Source organism: Anguilla anguilla, chromosome 6, assembly GCF_013347855.1.
Source record: "Anguilla anguilla isolate fAngAng1 chromosome 6, fAngAng1.pri, whole genome shotgun sequence".
In the NCBI taxonomy this organism is placed as follows: Eukaryota; Metazoa; Chordata; class Actinopteri; order Anguilliformes; family Anguillidae; genus Anguilla; species Anguilla anguilla.
The window spans coordinates 56,860,122-56,883,276 of NC_049206.1; the positions used below are offsets into that span (position 1 = coordinate 56,860,122).

Here is a 23,155-nt window from a genome sequence, read left to right on the forward strand (position 1 = left end):
TCGGCACACCGAATGGTTTCAGGTCATTCTGACAATTACCTTCTTCGCATGGGTCATATGGTTGTTGGAAAACTTTTTTTCACGTAATAGATGCAATAATAATTTTAAAAAATGTGTTTTGTGTTTACTCAGCTTCCCTATGTCTGACATTACATTTTGTCTGAATATCTGAAACCATTCAGTGTGACAAATATGCAATAATAGAGGAAATCAGGAATGCAATATATTGGCAATTACTTTTTCATGACACTGTACGGAGCTGAATGGCAAACATGTCAAATATTGAAGTCCTGTGTGTGCAGACAGTGTTAATTTCACCTGAGTTCACTTCAGAGAAAGAAACATTTTACAAAAACAGTTTGAAACATGATAACACACAAACCACATGCAGAACACACAAGCTGAATTCAGGCTCATAAAAAAACCTGCATGTGCCGTAATAAGCTTCTGTGAAGATTCAATAATGCTCAGGCCAGATTTACAAGCTATTATTCATGCATTACAGAGACAGCGTTATGATTTTACGACGGCTTCCAATGAACTGTTCGATATAGTGGTGCAGTGGATCACACTCGCGCACACACACACACACACACTGCACACCCCACGCGAAACCGTCATCAAATAAAACGGCTCAAAAAGCCCAACTTTCCACCTTCACCGAGGGTCAACTAGCTCCGTAAATTACGGACCATGAAGGCTTCCTCCGACAGCAGAACGGCCGCGCTCTCGACCAATTACACTAAAGACGCGGTAAAAACGGGGTCGCGGCAGAAAGGACGCCGAAGGTCGAGGGAAGGTCATCCGTTTCATTTCGCTTTAAAAAGCACGAGTCCCATAAAGTCTCAACAAAAGAGGTGGACTCTCAGGCCGCGAGAGAAATTTCGATCACGGATATGGCCTTTTTTTTTTTTACGGCTGTGTTTACATTACTGTGAAAGAGGGGGCAAGGAGCGCAGTAAAATTCCAGCACGTTATGGACGCTAATAAAAGCTCGCGAGGTAGAAGTTCGCCATAGCGTGGTGCGATGCTCTTTACTTCAATCACAACCTCGATATGCGCTCTCTCATCGACTGAATTCAATTACATAAAATGCCTGCATTTTGTTTATAACATAACACAACATAACATAACAAAACACAATGATGAGAGCAGGCCAATCAGCCTAACAATGCCCGCCATTTTCCTTCCGCTAAAGACTACCTAGCGCTCGGTTTACCTGCAACTAGAGAGTACCCAGCTCTGTATGAAGCCTGCGTTTGTGTTTGGTTTTTTTCTTGTCACAATGTGTTAGCAAGATGATTTTTTTACACCAACGATCCTCTCCATCTACGCGCAAACTGATTTTAATATGAAAAGAACTGCTTAAAAAAGCAATAAAAGGCAATGCTTGGTACAACTCTGCTGAGGAGCAATCCCTCACAATCCGCTGTGATCAGGGGCAAAAAAATACCCATGAGCCTTCAGTGAGAGGCTGTTTCTCCTGCACCGCCACGGGGCAGTGCGTCGGTCCCTGTTAAACGGCGAGCCTGTTTAATTCAGTGCTCTCCCTTCAACGCTTCTCATTGTGCTTAAAAAACAACCTTAATTTTCGGCGAGTCCTGTTTTGTTTTTTTGTGTTTTTTCGGGGGGGAGAGGAGAGGGCAGCCCGCGTTTGATGAGAGGAGATCACCATGGCAACAGGACCGGGAGCCGCGGCAACGGCGAAGCGGGCGGGCGAGCCCGGGGAGAGAGAGAGAGAGAGAGAGAGCAGCGGCGGTGAGAAACGCAGCGTCACCGGCAGGATGTAATGTGCGTTATTAAAAAATAAATAAATAAATAAATATACGAATAAAACCAAATATGGAAAAGGACGCACTGAGAAAAATCAGTGACATCATTAGCGTCATGCGCTAACGCTACCGGATACGCCACTCTCCATGCCTGTGGTGCTGTGTGTGTGTGCGCTTGTGTTTGTATGTGTGTATGCGTACGTGTGTGTATGCGTATATGAGTGTGTTTGTGCCTGTGTGTCTGCGTGCATACATGTGTGTGCGCATGTGTGTTTCTGTTTGTGTGTGTGTGTGCGCGCGTGTATGCCTGTGTGTGTGTGTGTGTACTTGTGTGTGCGTGCACACGTGCATGTGTCTGGTTTAATCAAAATACCCCCCCCCAACATCCCCGTAATCTCTTTTCCATTTTCTTTCCACTCATTCACTCCATGTACGTTCTGATGGCATTCATTGATTCTCCAAAATCCCATTTTTTCCAGTTGATAAAAGCAAACATGACTCACGTGCATGACGGGAAAAAAAAACAATTTATCAGCCGCCTATGATGAGCATGCTGAACAAAAAAAAAACCGCTGATCACTATGCTTCCCATAATCCCTAGCGTGTGAGAGAGTGCTCATTCGCTACGGCAGACCCCACGAGCGAAGGCAGCGGACGGCACTGTTTCTCCAGGCCCGGGGTCAAAGGGCAAAGGTCACCACACACCAACTGGACGGAGGTCAGGCCCCGTTTTCAGCGCAATAACACACAAGGACGCGGAACCATCTGCTCTGCGTCTGACTCACCAACTGAAGAAAGCGGGCAGCACTGGGGGTGTGGGGGTGTGGGGGTGAGGGGTGAGGGGGTGAGGGGGCGGGGGGTCAGCCCACGCGGAAACGGTCCGGGACCCGCATGCCGGCCGCGAGTTTCCGGGCCACGGAGAAGGTGCTGCACACGCAGCGGGCGAAGGAACGGGCGGGAGAACGCAGACCCCCCCCCACCCCCGCCTGCCCCGCCCCGCCCCGCTCCGTACTGTCAGAGCAGAAACGCGTTGGCATTAATCACAGAGCGAGAGAACGAGGGGAGAGCAGATTTCATCAAAAAAAAAGGAGGGGGGGAAAAAAACCAAACCAAACAGCAGAGGACAATCTGAGGGACTTATCAGAAGGAATTATTCATGCCCTCGTCAGTTAAAATGTCACCTTAATCCCCGCAGGATGCCGTCGCCCCCGAAATATAATCCGAGCGCCAGCGCGTCACGTGGAGCCTTACATTCGAGGGGGTCGGGCCAGGTGAAGCCAAAATACGGACAAACAAGTGGCATCTGGCGTGATGGGTCTGGGATTTGGGAGATGGGGCGGGGGCACAGGGTGGAGGGGGGGGGGGGGGCGGACCGGGAGGCGAGCCGAGCCCCTGCCGAGCGCTTCGCTCGCCCGTCGAACCGGCCCGCGTTCCTGCCCGGGAATGCTGGGTAATCTCATCACTGGCCCGTCATCCCGGGACAGCCTGCCCTGCCGCTTCCTCCCGGCGACGCAAAGAGCAGCCTGCCAGTGTGGAAGAAGAAAGGGCTTCTGGGTAGAGACTGACTGCATGGGGACACAGTAAGCCCTCACAGAGAGAGAGAGAGGGAGAGAGAGAGAGAGAGAGAGAGAGAGAGAAAGAGAGAGGGGCAAAGACAGAGGGAGGGGGTAGAGAGGGATGGGGAGAGAGTGGGAAAGAGAGAGAGAGGGGGAGGGAGAGAGAGAGAGAGGGAGGGAGAGAGAGAGAGAGAGGGCGAGAGAGAGGGAAGGAAGGAGAGAGAGAGAGAGAGAGGGAGGGCGAGGGAGGGAGGGAGGGAGAGAGAGAGAGAAAGAGAGAGAGAGAGAGGAGCTCCGCACTCATCCCCAGGATTAATCACCACCGCCTCCAGGTCTGAGCGTGTCGGCGAGGGCCACGGCCTCTGAGACTGAGCGACTGAGTCACACTACACGCTCCTTCAGCACCCCAGCCAAAAACGCACAGGGGTGCGCAGCCGAAAACCTGACGCCAACACACTGCACATATACAATCACACACTATACATACAGACATATACAGGGTATATGCAATCACACACTATACATACAGACATATACAGGGTATATGCAATCACACACTATACATACAGACATATACAGGGTATATGCAATCACACACTATACATACAGACATATACAGGGTATATGCAATCACACACTATACATACAGACATATACAGGGTATATGCAATCACACACTATACATACAGACATATACAGGGTATATGCAATCACACACTATACATACAGACATATACAGGGTATATGCAATCACACACTATACATACAGACATATACAGGGTATATGCAATCACACACTATATATACAGACATATACAGGGTATATGCAATCACACACTATATATACAGACATATACAGCGCATATGCAATCACACACTATACATACAGACATATACAGCGTATATGCAATCACACACTATACATACAGACATATACAGGGTATATGCAATCACACACTATGTATACAGACATATACAGCGTATATGCAATCACACACTATACATACAGACATATACAGGGTATATGCAATCACACATAATATATACAAGCATATGCAGTCACATACTATATACAGACATATACAGCATATGCAAATCGCACACTATGCATATGGACATATATATACGCAACTACACACTATACAGCCATACATATGCAATCACACTCAATACATACAGGCATATATACATGCAATATATCTTCTCAAAACATCTTTGTCCCAAACATTATGGAGCTGACCGTATATGAAATCAGACACAGAATGTGTTCCGTTCACTGTGAACACAAGCCACACAGTGCGGCTGGGAAAATTATCCCAGGGACAAAAAAAAAGAAGGAAAACGCATCAGTTTCTCACTGATGTTTTGGCGTTAGTGAGGGGGAAAAAACAGCCGCAGGCAAACTTGTAAAAAAAGGATCCCATCCAAACAGACCTTTTCAAATACATACACAGGTCTTCATTCCCTCATGTTCCTGTTCGTCTTTGTTTCTCGTGCATTTTTCACGAAAGCTACACTTCTGCCAGTCAGGCCTGCTGCGGCCAGTCAGGTTCTGCCTCCTTTTGGACAGGGGCAGACACAGTCACAGCACCCCAAATGTGTCCCTAATGCCCCCCCCCCCCCCCCCGCCTTGGGGATACACACCGCTGCCCATGAACTCCGGGCACTGGCTCTTGGCGGAATTTTCTGACCTGATATAAACACAAATGAGTTTTCAGTGCGCTTGGCCTTCTCCCTCGCACCGGAACGCTCCGGACTCGACGCCCGAGACGCCACCTGCGCTCGCCGGTCGAGCGGGCGACCCGTTACCGGGAAACCGGCCGGTACCCGAAGTCCGTTTATAGACGTCGCCGCCGACAGGAAAAAGGAAGCGGCGTTCGGCTCGCCTACCTACGGTCCAGAATAACAAACGGGCTGGTTCCAGAACTATCCGACAGAACCAGAAGGCCAAGCTAGACACGGGCTGGTTCCAGAACTATCCGACAGAACCAGAAGGCCAAGCTAGACACGGGCTTGTTCCAGAGCTAACTGACAGAACCAGAAGGCCAAGGTAGACATGGGCTCGTTCCAGAGCTAACCGACACAACCAGAAGGCAGAGGTAGACACGGGCTCGTCAAAATGAAAGGACCAAAGGACTCTCTGGAAGTCGGAAATGACAGACGCGGACGGCGGTCCCGACCTGCCCTTGAGCCCAGTAATTAATGGGCTAGGCGGATTAGCGAAGCCTGTCTCACTGTATCTTCCACGAGGAAAATTAGCATTTCAGCGCCATTAGCAAACCCCCCCTCCCCTCCAATCCTCACCCACCCCCCCCCACCCCCCCACCCCCCGCCCCGTTGGAGTGCAAAGTCAACCAAGGTGACTCGCACCCAAGGAGATCAGCAACCCTGGCACACCCCTCACCTCTCAAAAAACCTTTTCACCTGAAGCTCAGCTCTTCTCAGGGATGTCACAGAGATTCAGTGAGGCGGTGTTTTAAAAGGCCCCTTTCTCCAAGAGAACGCCTGGAGGACGCGGATCAGATGGACAGCCGGGCCCAGACAGACCCGTCACCCAGAACGCCAGCGGGTCGGTGGTTCCGCGGTCCCCAGGGGCCCCGCCTTTCATCGACAGGCTTCGCGCGAGGCCTCCCTGCCATTCCTCAGATCATCACACCGTACGGGCACGGCTGTGGTAAAAGCCCGGCCCGGCCCCAGAAAACGGTTTGAGGGAAGCACCTCATCACAGAGGTATCTGGAGACCCCTCATCATTCTGAGAACAAACGACTCGCGGAACTGTTTGACCATCCAGTACCATAAATAAGTGGATAATGAACCCTTTATGGTGTGAGGTCACAAATACGTGAGTAGAATGTTCTTAACTGAACATTCCAATGCTGATGTAAGAATCACTACTGGTAGTTGAAAGCAATGGGGTTCTGACAAAAAAAAAAAAAAAAATAAAACATTACAAAAAAACTTGCTCTTCAAAGGGTCAAAAAAAAAAAAAAAAGTATTTTTCTAATTTGCTGTTAATATCCTGTTCATTAGTCAATGCTAGCACTTAACACTTCAAAATGCATGTCGAACAGCCAGCTGGTTTTCTCCAGGTGCCTGATCAACCGGAAGAGTTGCTGAAGAGCAATGAGGCAGAGGAGGACTGTTTGTCCATCTTTTGTCGCACTTTCTCGTAAAGGCTTTACATATAACGCCTTCATAAAAAAGAAATAATGGCTTCATAAATCACACATAAGCAAATGTGATGCTTCATAAAGGGTCACATGACACCTTAACCTGTGATGTCACTTAATGCCAAGAAACGGCAAGAAAGCGGATCACGCCGATGCGCTCGTATGCTAGCAGACACGCTAACGCCCGGGTCGATAGCGCTAGTGCTTTCATGTGTTAGGGGCCCATTATGAATCTGAAAAGAAATGTCCTGACTGAACCCACCACTAGACATCATAAGCTCTTAGGTAGAGTGCACGGTGTCAAAATCCTCACAAAATAAATAAATAAATAAATAAACAGATAAATAAAAACGCATACTGTTTTTTTTTCTTCCAATCCTGGTTTCTATGGAAACCCTTCCAGAGGCGAAAGATAAGTCTGGAGAGGCAGAGGCAAAGCCTACAGAGAGAGAGGGAGGGGGAGAGAGAGAGAGAGAGAGAGAGAGAGAGAGGGAGTGGGAGAGAGAGGGAGTGAGACAGGAAGAGAGATGGAGTAGGAGTAAGAGAGAGAGTGAGAGAGATGGAGAGGGAGAGAGAGAGAGGGGAAGGGAGTGGGAGAGAGAGAGAGAGAGAGAGAGAGATGGATTGATGGAGAGGAAGGGAGAGAGAGAGACAGAGTGGGAGTGGGAGTGAGAAAGATAGAGAGAGGGAGAGAGAGAGAGACAGAGTGGGAGAGAGACGGAGTGGGAGTGGGAGTGAGAAAGATAGAGAGAGGGAGAGAGAGAGAGAGAGAGAGAGATGGAGTGGTGGAGAGGAAGGGAGAGAGAGAGACAGAGTGGGAGAGAGACAGAGTGGGAGCGAGAGTGAGAAAGATAGAGAGAGGGAGAGAGAGAGAGAGAGATGGAGTGGTGGAGAGGAAGGGAGAGAGAGAGACAGAGTGGGAGAGAGACAGAGTGGGAGCGAGACAGAGTGGGAGTGGGAGTGAGAAAGATAGAGAGAGAGAGAGAGAGAGAGAGAGAGAGAGAGAGAGAGAGATGGAGTGGTGGAGAGGAAAGGAGAGAGAGAGACAGAGTGGGAGCGAGACAGAGTGGGAGTGGGAGTGAGAAAGATAGAGAGAGAGGGAGAGAGAGAGATGGAGTGGTGGAGAGGAAGGGAGAGAGAAAGACAGAGTGGGAGAGAGACAGAGTGGGAGCGAGAAAGATAGAGGGAGAGAGAGAGAGAGAGACGGATGCCTCTAGACTGCAGACACCACTCAGGACGTCGTTACTGCGTGTTGCTCATTACGGCTGAGTAGCTGAGTGGTGAGGTTGTGTGCGGCTGCCACTCTCAGCCGGGCGATTTAACCGCGCTTACCTGGTGTTACATAACGCCTGCCCCCCCCCCCCCCCACCCACCCGCCTGCCCGCCCCCCCGCCTGCCCGCCCGCCCGCCATTAACATTCAGGTCTTGGACAGCAACAGACCCATCGGCAGGCAGTGTGTTTACAGCGCTGGAGAATAACTACCCCCCCCCCCCAGTGCAGGGCAGTTAGTCCGGGGGAAATTCATTCATTTACCCCACCTCATCATCACCGGAGCAGGCAACTGCTTTCCCCCCTGAAGACCTCAAGGTGAAAAGAATGCCGAATAATGCTAATCACTCACTTTTTTATTTTTTATTTACTCCCCCTCCCCCCCCTTATTTCTCTTCCATTAATATCGCAAGCGGCCAAGAAGCAATCAAACAGACAAGCCAAAGCAAGACCATCTCAGAGGCGACGGAGGAGGAGGAAAAAAGGAGAAAAGTTCCTTCCCATCATGAAAACGAAAGTAACTGAAGTTCTGCTGTTGCTATGATTACAGAATAATCAACACTCTCTAGAAGAGGGCACACACATCTGCTAAACCTGAGGGAAGACTGAAGACTCCCTGCAGACACAGAGAGTGATTTATCGACACAATTATGAAAAAAATAATAATAAAAACGCAACAGCATCCTGTGTTGTGAGGACCAAAAGAATGACGAACAACACCAGGCTTCAAAAGCTGTCTACCAAACAGACCGGGGAAGTTTGTTTTTAATCCCCCACCTCCACACCTCAGCGCTCCCCGACCTCCCCCCCTCTCCTTCGCTCCATTGGTCGTCGTAGTGACCAACGACATCGCTTAATGACGCCCGGCGGACGGAGAGTTAATTGGCGGGGAGCAGCGAGGGAGGGGCGGAGTCGGAGGAAATGTTCTGTTCGCTGGAGCGTGTGTAAACACTGCCGACTTGCCCCTTTAGTCAAGACTGCAGCAGAGGTGGGAGGGGCCGCAGAAATCCCCCGGGGGGCCTCTGTGTCTGCTGGCGCTCTGCCCCGGCTGCCGCGGCGACCGTTCGAATGTCTCAACCGACGCTGATCTCAGCGGACACCTGAGTTATGCTCTCAAAAAACCGCCGCAGCAACTAAAAAAATATTTTAAAAAATAAATAAAAAAAAGACAAAATGCTTGTTTGAATAATTCAAGGGCTTGAGCAACTCTAGGACAAACCGAAGAAAAGAAAAACTACTGGGGAAAAGAAGTGTATCCTGGAGGGATAAGCGAAAAAGCGGGGGGAGAATTTTTGAGGTCAGAGCAAGGCACTGACTCACTTCTCTCTGCTCCCTCTCCAAAGCAGCGTTGGCCATCCTCGCAGCTAAGGCTGCCCACGTCTGCTCTCGCACTGTCATGCGTGCATCAGTTCATTGGATGCCTGTGTGCACTGTCACCATGACGACCCAAGTTGACCGCCCATTGCTGTATAATCACCTCTATATATCAACACGCACGTGCCAAGTCTTTAACACAACCACTATAATGCACAATCAGCATTTTTGCAAGTTACAACAGGAAGTAACCCCAAAAAGACACTAAGGTGTTAGTGGGAAAAAGCTATGGTGCTAGTGGAAAGCCCTAAGGTGTTAGTGGAAAGTGCTAAGGTGCTAGTGGGAAAGTGCTAAGGAGCTAGTGGAAAGCACTAAGGAGCTCGTGGAAAGCACTAAGGTGCTAGTGGGAAAGAGCTATGGTGCTAGTGGAAAGCGCTAAGGAGCTAGTGCAAAGCGCTAAGGTGCTAATGGGAAAGCACTATGGTGCTAGTGGAAAGCACTAAGGAGCTAGTGCAAAGCGCTAAGGTGCTAGTGGGAAAGCACTATGGTGCTAGTGGAAAACGGTTATGGTGCTACTGGAAAGCGCTAAGGTGCTAGTGGAAAGCGCTATGGTGCTAGGCCCCAGAAGAAGCACGTGACTCTCAGGTAACAAGCGGGAGAGGAAACACTCACAGTTCGATGGCTTTGTTCCACATGATGACGTAGCCTGAGAGGGTGAACGACTCCACGTTCACGATGTGAATGTTTCCCCGTTCCGTACCGATATACAGCCATTTGCTCTGGAAAGGCAGGTGGCAGAAGGTTATCCTGAAAAATACAAAAAAGAGAAAACATCAGGGAACACCATCAGTAAGGAAAGCAGACATAGCATGTGATATAGGCACCCAACGTGCAGCATACAGGTCAAGCACAACATTTCCTGGATTTCAAAAAAAAACATCACAGCAGCAAGGGATTCTGGGATTTTCAAAAATAGAACACTCTCTAGAAGGAGGAATAAACCACATGTTTTTCTTTTGTTTGTTCTTTAAGGAACACTTAAGAATGAACGCACAAGAGTCAAACTGTTGTTAATTACATAATTGGTTCCAAGAGTTTGACTTGGGGGACTTGGACCTTTAACTACGTGATATCATTCTGTCGTATTTTGAGAATGCTGATCAGAGACTATGAAGAAAAATAGTTGCCATGCAGCCTCAGTTGAGTTTTGAGGATGCTTTGTTTTACTAATTGTTAAACCCTCAAGGACCCATTAAGCAAAAATGTTTGCTTGTATCTAAAAGGAGCATCCAACCAAAAAGGACATTTAAACAGTAACAATAATTAAGTGGAGCTTCAACAGATAAACATGTATACGCACACAAACATGCATGCCACGCATAGACAGACGGACAGACAGACAGAAAGACAGACAGACGCCATTGTCAGGGGAGAAAGCCAGGCTCTGCCACTGTATTACAAGAGTTTCCAAACCAGGCAGCTCGAGGTTAATCCAGCTCTTGTGATTGGTCAGGAAAAGCCCTTCAAACCCTTTTCACTCGAACAAAACCTATGACACCATAGCCGGCGAAACACGGTTACTATGGCACCCAACCATGAAGGGGGGTTGTCGCGGTAACTCGGTGAGAACCGCTCAGCTGCGTAAGTGCGGTACTTACAGATGGAAATCTACTTCAGGAGTCAGGGAAGAGACGGAGGGGAGGAGACAGGAGGAGAAATGAAAGCAAGAAGACAAAAACAAAAAAAACCACTGAAAACAAAGAGAATTCGGCTAAACAAATCCTCTCGCGGTGTTTTTCGAATTCCGGAGAAATTAGGCGGTAAAGAGCGACGTTTTTTTTTTTTGTAGCACTTTTGTCAACAGGACACAATAATGAACTGTCTAAGGAAAAACGTCGCCGTGCTAACCCGGCTCCAGTTCTCGGGCTAATTGGAAAGATTAGGCCGCTCGGACCGAGGGAACTCATGAATAAACAGCAGGTCGTCTTGGCGACGGGACGCAAACACGCTCGGGGGGGTTCGTTTCAAGCCGAGAGCAGCGGTTTTACCGAGGCCCCAGAATTCCCTGCGGCCCGCAGGAGATCTCCATTTATGGTCGTCGTGCCCTGGCCCGGGCCCGGGCGCTTTTTTTTCGACTGATTCGAGAGCGACAAATTATCGAGCCTCTTAGCGTTCGCGTCGACGCTACGTCTTAACCAGACCGCGGACACAGAGGGTTATAACCAACACGACCACACTTACCGTGAAAGGCAGCATAGGAAACAGTTCCCACAGAAAACGGTTCACGTGGAAAATTTGGTCAAATGTACTGCAGGTGGTTAGTGTATGAAACGCGGAGGCAAACAAACATCACCAGAGGCGATTCTTGACAAAACAGACGCGTTCGCCGTGACCGTGACGTGCATGTATATTAAACTGAGTGTTCATGGGGGGGAAAAAAAAGGGGCCAGTGAATCTGCTGGCTAAGCGAACGAAAAACAACAAAAACGACCCCAAGGCCAGTTGCAATCTCTTAAACTGACTCCAGAGACCTGGTCCTCAGTGAGTTCTCATTAAAACGTGATGGATGCTAGAACGTTCCGCCACAGCGCTCGCCACAAACACATCCAAACCCCCCACCCACCCACCCACCCACCCACCCCACCCCACCCCAACCCAGCCCAGCCCAGCCCAGCCCAGCCCAGCCCTCCAGGAGCCTTCCCAGAGGGGACGCAGGTCTGTCAACTACTCCAGCTCCACCGGGCCCCAGGGGGGAAGCATATCTCCAGCCCAGCAGCTGGGGTGGATGGGGGGGGTGGGGGGGGCGCATGCTCAGGGTGAAGGGAGGTGAGTTAACCATCACTCTGGTCCCTGGGGTGATTGAGGGGGGAGGCACAGGGAAAACAGGGAGTACCATGACACCCCCCCCCCCCCCCCAGTCCAAGCAATACGCGAAAAACTGGCACCATGTCTGCCACCACAAGAAGATCGCACAGCACCGAAAAGCATGCTGGTCTTGCAGGAAGGCCTGTTTCCAGCCATACTACACAAAGCATACTGATTTTATTTTATTTTCTTAAATCTGGGTCTCAATCTGGCTTTTTGAACCAACTAAAGGTTACCTGAGGAAACAGAAGAATGTTTGGGAGGGAAAAAAACTCAGCTTAGACTTCAATAGCCGGCTTTATTGAGGACATCAGGGCTCGCCTGATTGGGAGAGTCGGTTGCAGACGTGGAGCCGCACAGCAGGTCTTGATCGTCCCCCTCTGAGCTGCAGCGTCTAATTTACCCTGTCAGCCTCGAAAAACGCGTTTGACTTTTAATTCTCTCAGTGGGAGCGGAAGAGTAAGTCTGGCAGCCGGACGAACGAGCGCCGGCTTCCGAGCCCACGAGCGGCGCGCCGCGCGGACGCCGGCCTCCAAACGCCGCCGACGCCGCCGCCGAGCCGCGAAGGACCGCTCGCTCGTGTCCGCGGGCGCACCTGCCCTCCCTCCCTCCCCGTCCCCCGTCCCCCCGTCAGAGAGGCGCAGGCGAAGAACATCCGGTGACCCGGAGCGCCCCCCCCCCCCGTTTGTCGCTACGCTTGGGGGACCGGCAGAGCCGCCGCCGGCGTTCCCGCGCCGACACCTGCCGCTCTCGCCCGAGGCGCCGTCGGCCCGCCCGCCGCGCTCCTGCCAGGCAAGAGACTCCGCCCCTCTGGGGACCAGAGATTCCATTCCGTGTCAATCTGACCTGTCACTCTGCAGTCATGCATCTGGTTACCAAAAAAATAACAAAAACAACTATATACACACACACACTCACAGGCACAAACACACCTGCGCCCACACACGTGCACAGACAGACACAGGACACACACACACAGACACACACGCACACACACACCTTTCATGCCTTTGTGTAGCACACTGAGTGACAGCTTACACATGTAATGCTCGGACAGCCGGTCCTGCAGCCAGCTGGGTCCTGCATACGCTGCAGTAAACTAATGATTTCCCGCTGTGGTGGAAACTCACACAGAACCGCCCCAGTACAAAAAGAGCCGGGAGAGTCCCCTGCATGAGACCCCCACCTCTGCTCCTCCACAGGTGAGTGAGGAGGTGTGGTCACCCACGGCGGGAGGGACCCCGAAATAACCAGCTTCAGCCGATCTGGACAACACAAGGCCGCGACCGCAGCTATGCTGGTCGGCCAGCGGTCACCGTGATCCACACACACTTACTGTAGCAGCAGCAGCAGCAGCAGCAGCAGCAGCAGTAGCACAGCCATGGCAGGGATTCAAACTCGCAACCTCCATCCAGTTCCGCCAGACCGGCAGCCCGCATTTTTTTTTCCGCGCCAGCTTGTTGCCTAGCAGCGCGCATTGTTCCATTCACGCGTGAGCCCAGGCTAGGCTACTATGCTCGGCCCTCCCCCCCCCCCCCCCCTTTTTGCCGTGCCTGCCAAGCTGCATGCGGGGCGCGGAAATGGCAGCACGCGTGCTGACCCCGCAGAGCCGGAATGGCCGACCGGTGACAGCTGGTCCACAGACAAAACACATCTGCGGCTCGCGACTGGACCACCATGCAGAGAGCAGCTCGGTCGACTGGTTAATGCTTCTTCATTTTTTATTTTTAATGTCATAACTCCCCACCCCCCCTCCCCCTTCTAGTTATTTTTTTACATGCCTGTTCGGAATTGCCAATAAGCGTGTGCGTGTGTTTTAAGAGACCGCTTCTGTCGAGAAAAGCATTTCCTGGAATTTTCAAGAGACAGGGTATTAAAAAGCAAAGCAAGCCATCCAAATCATTACTTGTCATCACCCTATCAGTGAGCATAATGCATAACTGTTTTTTTTGGTTTTGCAGTGCAGAGAAGAGAAATCTAAATCATGCTGATCCCCGTGATCCGTCCAGTGAAAAGTCGGGATGTTGGCTGAATGATGCAACACTTAAAAATGCCATTCCTGCTGAAAATTCCAACTTAAACCAGTTTAAGCTGGTCAAAGCTGGTTTAAGCTGTGCCTTCGACACTTTTAACTGGCCGACCAGCTGTTCACCAGCTGTTCTCCAGCTGACTAGCCTATATAGTCACCAAACTATATTGTCCACCAGTTAGACCACCAGCTTACTCTACCAGCTTCAACATCTTTGACCAGCACTGTCCAGCTAGAGACCAGCTCTGACCAGTCACAGAACAAACATGACCAGCAAGAAGTGTGAAAAACACATCTGAAAACATCTTGAACCAGTTTAGAATCCCTGCTGGTTTTAGCTGGAATTTTCAGCAGGGATGACAGGCTACCTACAACCACTCTCTCAAAACAGCAACGGGGAGTGCCTTCAGTGTTCAATCACCCTGACTCTGTAATCAGTAACAGGAACATCATACCTGCCCCTTTCTTTGACAGAGGATCAGTTTCACCACACCGCACTCAACCTGAAAAAGGCCAGGAATGACCACTGCTAGGCAGTGCTGTGTCAGTGACAAAACTACATATTCATATTCAAGCTGTCCAAAATGAACCATACTCTCGCTTTTTAACAGTTTATTTTGTTAAGAGTAGCCTACATCAATGGTATGAAAAGAATCAGATTCTACTCGGTGTGCGCTTGTGTGTGCACATGTGCGTGTGTGTGTGCGTGCGTGCGTGCATGCGTGTGTATGTGTGTGTGTGTGTGTGTGTCTGTCTGCTTGTGCGTGTGTGGTGTGTGTAAAGAGGATCATGCGCAAAGGATTGTGGGAAGTCTTCTCAAACACTTTTGTTTGCGAAGGCGGCTCTGTCTTTTTTTGTTTTTATTTTTTAGGTCACTGCGTTTCCCATGGCATGACGGGAGACCAAACAAACGCATGTTCCAGTGTCTGAACGTGCGTGCTGATTCACTACAGCATCCTTAACCCTGTTAACTCATCCAGAAGAAACGGGGGGAAGGCGGGGGGGGGGGGGGGGGGGAGAGACGAAGAAATCAAATAACAGGCAACACGATAGCCACTCGACGGGAATCCACTTTCGATCCGAAGCGTCTAAGTGAACGTCGTTTCGGCCTACAAACCGCCAGGGTCAGGACCTCCATCTCCCATAAGGCCTCAGTAATCAGCTTCTATTAATACAAGGGTTTCTAAGCGGATTACCACCAGGCCCATCACACACACCTGCCAGCTCCCAGTGCGATGGGCTTGTGTGAATTTGAACAGTAACAGTCCATATTGAACCCAGATTTAAAAAAATTTGAATACAATAACAAACAAATTACAAATGAAAAATAATATTTATAAAAGGAAGTTGCTTTCCCCCCCCCCGCCCCCCCCCCCCCCCCCCCCCGCTTACGCCTACATTCTGTGTCAATTGTTAGGCTGAAGAGCATTTTGGATAATTTTTTTCGTATGCTAGAGGCTGGCAGTGTCGGTTGAATATTTGCTCATTCAAAAAAAAAAAATCGAGCCACGGACTGAAATGCTCGGGTACAAATCCAATATTCCGGAGCCTTGGTCTTAATTTTAGCACAAGCACCGCAACTTCCAGAAGGACACAAAGCCATAATATATTGCGCCGGGCCGAAATCTGTCAGGCTTCCCAGAATTGAAAGCGCTGGAAAGGGGCTCAGATATTAAATATGACGCGTGTTCGTATCAAGATGAAGTCATCCGAACCGGGGATGATGAGTTGTGACAGGCCTTTATCTGCTAATTATAATGGTTCCATTATCAATCAAGTAATGGTCTTTCGCAGAGAACTCAATCCTCGCTGCTCTGAGTCGCATTTGATTTTACTGCGACTCCCACATTGATTAGTAAAATGGATTAAGCCGTCTTGAATCAGGTATCACCTTAACACGTTAAAAAAACATTAAGATAAATCCCTTCTGTCGTGATAACACGCACGCGCACAATAAGACGTGAAACTAAATAAACAAGAGAAATCATTATATAAAAACATTTCACGCAGTTAATAATAAACAGTGTCCGTTCATTTGCATACACATTAATCAAAGAGTTTACTGCCCCGTCCGCAGGCCGAGAACCTCGTATTACTAAACACCGTCGCTCCTTAAATAGACGTTTCATCACAAGCAAGAAGACCGCTGCACAATTTGGGCATTTCAAATTCCAGACGTCGGTTTTTAAGTCGATGTCCTTGAGGAGAAAGACGTTTGGTCGGTGCGCGTCAGACAAATGTCGTCTGCAAATTTAATCTGCCCGCAAAAAGACCGTTAAAACACGTCCGTGTCAATGGAAGACAAACAGCTCAATCTGTGTGGCGGTTTAACAGTACGCAGCGGCTGCATTAACCAGCATTTTGGCAGTCTGTATCAAAACAAATATACCCTACATAAAAGAAAACTTAAGATAAATTGTTTTTTGAAATACAAATTAAGTGCAGGGACCGTTATAAAATTCACCGTTTCATATCCCTATAATGGATAACGGACACACTGAAAATAAAACATAATAAATATTCCGCCTACTTTTGGCCAGATTGCACGCTTCCATGTTTTTGGCCAGGATTCAATCACCGTGTACCATTCTGCTTGGTGACGAGCTCATTTAGACTCCTATGATGATGATGATGTGGGGGGAGAAATAACGGAAGACTGGTGCTTTCGAACAGGGCCCGTCGGTACAGCAAGGGGGCGCCAGAGTACCCGATCCAGGATGACTAGGCAAGATTTCTCCATCTGTCCCACGCGCTCACTCAACGCTCGTTCTCTCTCAGTTCCCATGCGCAGTGCTTTGTGCGGCTTCTGCCTTTAAAAAAAATAAAATAACATAAGAGCTGCCACAGCAACAACAGCCAAATGAAACGCCGCAGGGACCAGCTCCCTGATATGTAGGCTAATCGTATGTCGGCTGGCTGCATGTTTTACAGCATAGATGGGCCTGCGTGGAATGTCTGTCTCACTAAATTAACGTTTCAGAAAGGGATTTTCTACCCAGGTACTGCACGATAGGGTGAACTGCAGGACGTTGTGTTTCAGGTCTGACCGCGCAGCTCTGAAGCAGTGGGCGCTTGACATCCTTTCATCCATTTTTAAACACAGGAAATGACAGCTTCTGAGGTTCTTATTGCCTAATGATGTTCAAAGAAAACAGAAGAAAAACACGGGCGCAGCTTTGATCTCATAATGAAGCTGGGAGCTTGAAGCCAGGCGGAGAGAGAGAGGAGGAAAAAAAAAAAAAGAAAGAAAAAAATCCTGATTAACCACCGCAATCAATTCCAACGCCGGCCTTTATAAGGTCTCCGAGCACAGCCAGAAATCAGAGGAAGGAGTTTTCGCCGCAGTTTAAAAAAAAAAAAAAGAACCGAAGCAGGCCACCGCACGCTGACCTCGGCGGCGCGGCGTAACCGCGAACTCAAACAGAAACCGACGCACGGCGACGACGACGACCGGGCGAGGCCCGCCGCTATAAATAGCATCGCGTAATTAACGCTGCGGCCCGGCGGAGCCGTGCGATTACATAAAGGCGGCTGGTATTTAGGAACCCGGGAAGTTGCAGGTCGGCTTTAATTATTTCTAATTGGCCGGCCAGGCGTCCCGCTCCCTCACCGAGGTTCCGTGGCCGCTTGGCGCCGAGCGCGTGGGCCTCTCCGCGGGCCTCGATCGGAAGGCTGCGTTTGGCGGCTGCTCGGCGGAGGAGTCGCGCTCGGTTCCGAGGTGGCGGTAAATGTCAACGGTGAGCGCGGGGAACGCATCTTCCCCCCGAAACGAGCTCCTGGCGGGACTCCCACCGGCGGATGATGAAAGGCTCGGTCAGCAATCGGGCGGGAAGGTTAACCTGTTCCTCTCCAAGCAGCGTTAGAGTCTACAGCCCGCTTCCATTTCGGGAAACGCATTTAAGTGAGTGTTATGTCATATGTTATGTTTCTCACACCAGTTTTTTTTATTTTTGGCTGGACCGCAACAGCGGGGCTAGCCCTACAAACGCGAATGTCTGTGAGTGACTGACTGACTGACTGACTGATGAAGTTACACCATTGGTCGGCCGGATCACGTGTGTTAGGTCCAGCCACGTACCAGGTTTTAACCTGGTCTTGTTCTTATATAACAGCTATCCTTGAGAATGTTATTGAAGTATCAGAAACGTTTGTTCCAAACTGGTAACCCAGAGGCACTTATGAACAAACCCTGAAGGAGGTCTTGAGCCTTCCAACAATCAATGCAAGTATGCCATTCCAAACAGAACACGGAGAAAACGTATCGCAATATTTTTTGATTTTACAGAAGGAACTAAAGCAAACAATTATATTTTTCACTGCTAAACAGCCCCAAGGGACAACACTCTTTAAAAAAAAAGCACATTATTACTTCTGTGTGGGCAGCAGCAACTTCCCATTTTAATAATAATATTAACAGGGAACGAACGGCCACCCTGTCGCAGACGAATCAGAGATTCAGCTCCAGGTTTCGGGGGTTCGAATGGGCTGGATGAGCACCGTGAAAGTGTTTTAGCGACTTCACCTCCCCAAGGCCCATTTGTCAGGTCACCCGTCTGACGGAAATCCAAACGGATCAGGCTCCGCGCGACTTCGGGGGGGGGGGGGGCACGTCTCCTTCGCCCACGCGCCACCTTTCATCCCTCCGACAGCCGCGAAAAAGGAAAGGATGAAGCCCGAAAGAGAGGAACCAGAAAGAACCGCTACTTTATTCATATGCTCGAATGAGAAAAAAAAAAACGGTAAGTCGTTTTGTTCGACGAAGTTGTTCTTTTGTTAAATGGTGTTGATCAGAGAATATAAACGTACAAGAAAGTAAACTGGATGCTCATCAGCATTCAGTGCTCAATTATATACAGATTAGGCACTGCGCAGCGGTAACATTACCATACAATGATTACACCCTCACAATGCCGACTGCATATCATGTGGAATAGCGACTCATATTTCTAAACTTGCATGCAAGATGGGACCACATAATGACATCATTTAAAGCAGCCAATGGCAAGCTACCGTTGGCACAGCAGTGTGCAACAGGTTTGAATTTTTTTTTTTTCGGGAAAACCCCATTACGGGACAGACTGGGCCAAACATAACACACCTGCAGCAGAGCAGCCTGGTCCCCATGGGGCCGGGGCGGGGGGGGGGGGGGGGGGGCGTGCAGGTATTTACAGAGGAACACCTGCGCCCCATTTGTGCCGCTTATTGGACTAACTGGGCTCAGTGAGAAGCATGGGGAGGGGGGGGGGGGGGCGGGCGCAGGTGGAGCAGGATTGGTTCTGGGGGGCCCTGGAGACCAGAGAGTGTACCAGCCACTGTAATGCAGCATAAACACTCCATCATAACGTCCCCAGTCTGTGTCTGATACAACAGAACCCACAGTGTGTGTCTGATACAACAGAACCCACAGAGTCAAAGTCTTTATCTGCTACAACCAAGCCCAGTCTGTGTCTGATACAACAGAACCCACAGTCTGTATCTGCTATAGCCATCCCATAAACTGTCAAAGTCTTTATCAGCTATAATCAAACCCATAAACTGTCAAATTCTTTATCTGCTATAACTAAACCCCCAGTGTCAAAGTCTTTATCTGCTATAACCAAACCCACAGACTTTATCTGCTCTAAACAAACCCATAAACTGTCAAAGTCTTTATCTGATACGACCAAACCCACAGTGTCTAAGTCTGTATCTGCAATAACCAAACCCACAGGGTCAAAGTCTTTATCTGCTATAACCAAACTCATAAACTGTCAGTCTTTATCTGCTATAACCAAACCCATAAACTGTCAGTCTTCATCTGCTATAACCAAACCCATAAACTGTCAGTCTTCATCTGCTATAACCAAACCCATAAACTGTCAGTCTTCATCTGCTATAACCAAACCCATAAACTGTCAAAGTGTAAACTGTCAAATTCTTTATCTGCTAAAACCAAACCCATAGTGTCAAAGTCTTTATCTGCTATAACCAAACTCATGAACTGGCAAAGTCTTTATCTGCTTTTACCAAACCCATAGAGTGTCAAAGTTCAATCAGACTTGCTATCTTTGGTTATAGAAGACGTAGACTAGGTGACTCTCTAGTCTACATCTGCTGTGACCAAAGCTATCAGGTTACGTGGTCTATATCCGCTATAACCGAAACCTCCAAGGGTATCCAACTCCTGTCCTGGAGGCCAGGCATCGTCTGCAGTCTGCGGGTATTAACGGTTTCCCTTTCAATCAACAGCCAATTAGGGCCTTGAGAACAAGGAGCGTTGGCTCTTTTAGCCAATCAATGACTTACATTAATCACCCATGCTGAAGCTCTCAGAGAGCCAGCAGACATGGCGGCCCTCCAGCACGGGAGATTGATGCCCCTGCCATGGAATCCCTGGGCCTCGTTCGCTAAACTTTCCTCAAATTATTCTTACTTTTGTTCTCAAAAATTGTTCCTACGAAGAAAAAAAAACACGATATGAGATTCATGGCACACGTGTAGACACCTTTGTTTTTGTGCGTATCCCAGGCGAATGAGATGATGAATGCTGGCTGTTTCGTACATTTTATGCGCCATCATGTTCATGGGATTTGCATAAGAAAACAACCATGAACAAATAGACAAGAAAAAAACGACGAATGCCGAAATGTTCTTGGAAACGTTCTTACACGCAGCTAACAATAAAATGTGATCGTACACGTTTTGTGAATGAGGCCCACTAAAGTCTATATCTTGTCTAACCAAACCGAGAGTCAGAGTCACCAAGTCTATATCTGCTATGACAAAATCCACTGAATCAAAAAGTTTAAGTCTGTTACAATCAATCCCATGCACTCCAAAAGTCTTTGTCTGATATAACCAAACTCATGCACAATCCCCAGTCAATGTCCGTTAAAATCAAACCTTCACAAAGCCCCAAGGTTGTATCTGCTGTAGCCAACTCCACAGTGTCCTTAAGTCTGTCTGCTTTAACAAACCCGTACAGAGTCCCTACTCAGCAAGCAGGTAAGCACCTATAGGGCCGCTGTCCGTGCCAACCGGACCTTCTGCCAACGTTTCGCGAAACGCCGCGACAGCAGTCTGCTAGCGGGATCGTTCGCCAACCACTCTGCACTCGCAACAACTTCAACGGCTGCACTATCCTCCTATCAGCTTCCTTCCCTCAAACGTTCCACAAAACGCTGGCGGAACCGCGGCCGGGCCACCAGGGGGCGCTGTGTGTTCGCGAGCTGGGTGGCCCGTGTCTGCTGTAACCGAATCCGCACGGAAACTTTAGCTTGCGCCCGCTGCAACTGAACCCAGGTACGATTACCTCACTCTCCATTCCGCTAGCTTGTGTGTATGAATTTGTATGAATGCCACCATCACCAGCACCAACGCCGACCTTGACAACTACGACCGTTACGACCGGGACCCCCCACAACACAACAGCATCACGTTCCTCACAGTCATTCTGAACAGACAGTCGCAAAGGGAAACGGCACAAATACAGGTCGAAAATTCCCCCGGGGACCACAAATGACTCCCATTCCTAGGGAAGCAGGACGCGTGTGTAAAAGAGTGTGTAATTACTGCACCGCCATCAGTTGGGCAGCAGCCTGTCCAGGACAGAAGCGTGTTTGTGTGTCCCCCACCGAGCGGACGTTGGGACTGGAAGGGGAGGAGAGGGGAGGGGAGGGGGGGGATGGTTGGGCAGTCAAGCGAGTCCAGAGATGACCCAAGCACCCCCCCCCAAAGTACTACACCCCTCGATAAAGGAGCTGGGTCGCGGTGAGGCCTGTGGTGTGGTCGGTATTGCGGCCGACACACGGCCATACTGCGAATCCCCCCGTGCGGCGGGTCCGATCGCCACCGTGGCACCCTCCGTGCCGTGACCCCCTTCTCTATCCGTTACCCTCTCTTCTGCTTTCCACCCGTCCAGATAAAATTTTATAAAATCAAAAGGTGGAGCACCCCGCTCTACTTTAGCGCAGTGCAGCGTGAGACACCCATGAAACCCCGACCCCCCCCCCCCCACCCCACCCCGCCATTTTCTGCGTGCTCAGCAGGATGGTCCCTCGTGCTCTCTCCCTCCCTCTCTTCGCCCCTCCCTCGCTCGCTCGCTCGCTCTGGGGCTCCCAGGGGCTCATTAGCGCTCCCGAGCGTCGCGGCGCGCAGCCCAAGGTCATTACCGCCGAGCGCAGGGGTCAAACCACAGGCGGGAGAGCCGCGCGACACGCCACAAAGATTAGGCCTCATTACACCACGAGCAGGGATTTCACACGGTGTGGGAATGAGCCTGTGTCAGAAAACCGCGTTCTTTTTCTCACCATTTCCAACTTCCTGTTGCCACCAACACACAAGATGATTGGTGGAGCTCTTGTACAGCTTCAATGCAAAAGGCGACGACACCAGTGTCCTATCCCTATTGTATAATCCCTTGGAATTACCAGGAAGTAGCCAGCAAGTATCTGCCAATCACCATCAGCATTTGCTCTATTGGTCACCACCAACTTACTCTTGGATTGGTAGAGCTTCTCTCTGCTCTTTCTCGGACTATTATGACATCACAAACGTCATCTGTATTTTATCACTCTGTAAGCAATGACAAAGAATCCCAGGCTCCTTAATAGCAAAAGGGGTTTGAGGAGGGTAAGATGGCAGCGTAAATGCACTCTTTTGAGGATGCCAGGGTTCACAGCAGCGAAGGCAGAGCAGGGGTGAAGGGTGAAAGGTCAGAGGTCACGCGGGCGTACCTTTCCCTGTTGAATTTGAGGGAATGGAGAATGGCGGGCCGCTTTTGCCGCAGGTTCCAGAGGTGAACGCTGTCGTCGGCCAGAGCGCTCACGAGCGCCCCCTGCAGGAGAAAGCAAAGAAAGAAAGAGAAATTAGCCCAAACGCATGGGACAGCGCATCCACCCCCTCCTCCACCTGCCTAGAACACACGCCCCCCCCCCCCCCCCCCTTCTAGAGCCCACAGACAGGTACTCAGAGCCTCAATCATACAGATTCCCAGGAGTGAAAGAGTGCTGCTTTACTTCCCGACTAACAGATGGGTCCTTAAAAAACAAATATCCATTTGCACGTATTCGAATTAAAATACTGTTCTCCTCATACTCCCAAAGGCCAGAATTGCTCTCATAACTCCCGTTTTGAGAGGTTAGGATTTAGTCCAGTTTTATAGAGAGTGACCGTAACTTTGAAGAACTCATCTAAGGGG

At 49.7% G+C, this 23,155-nt stretch overlaps 1 protein-coding gene across 25 annotated transcripts in view; it reads right to left on the bottom strand.

Moving 5' to 3' along the window:
* The window catches only part of stxbp5a (syntaxin binding protein 5a (tomosyn)), a 123,123-nt gene that overhangs the window by 54,111 nt on the left and 45,857 nt on the right, over positions 1-23,155 (bottom strand). For all 25 annotated transcript variants that reach the window (XM_035421523.1, XM_035421521.1, XM_035421522.1 and 22 more), the window contains exons 4-5: positions 22,692-22,792; positions 9,756-9,890 (exon numbers count right to left, since the gene is read on the bottom strand). In XM_035421523.1, the coding sequence (XP_035277414.1) occupies positions 9,756-9,890; positions 22,692-22,792 (236 nt within the window). The remainder of the gene's footprint in view (positions 1-9,755; positions 9,891-22,691; positions 22,793-23,155) is intronic.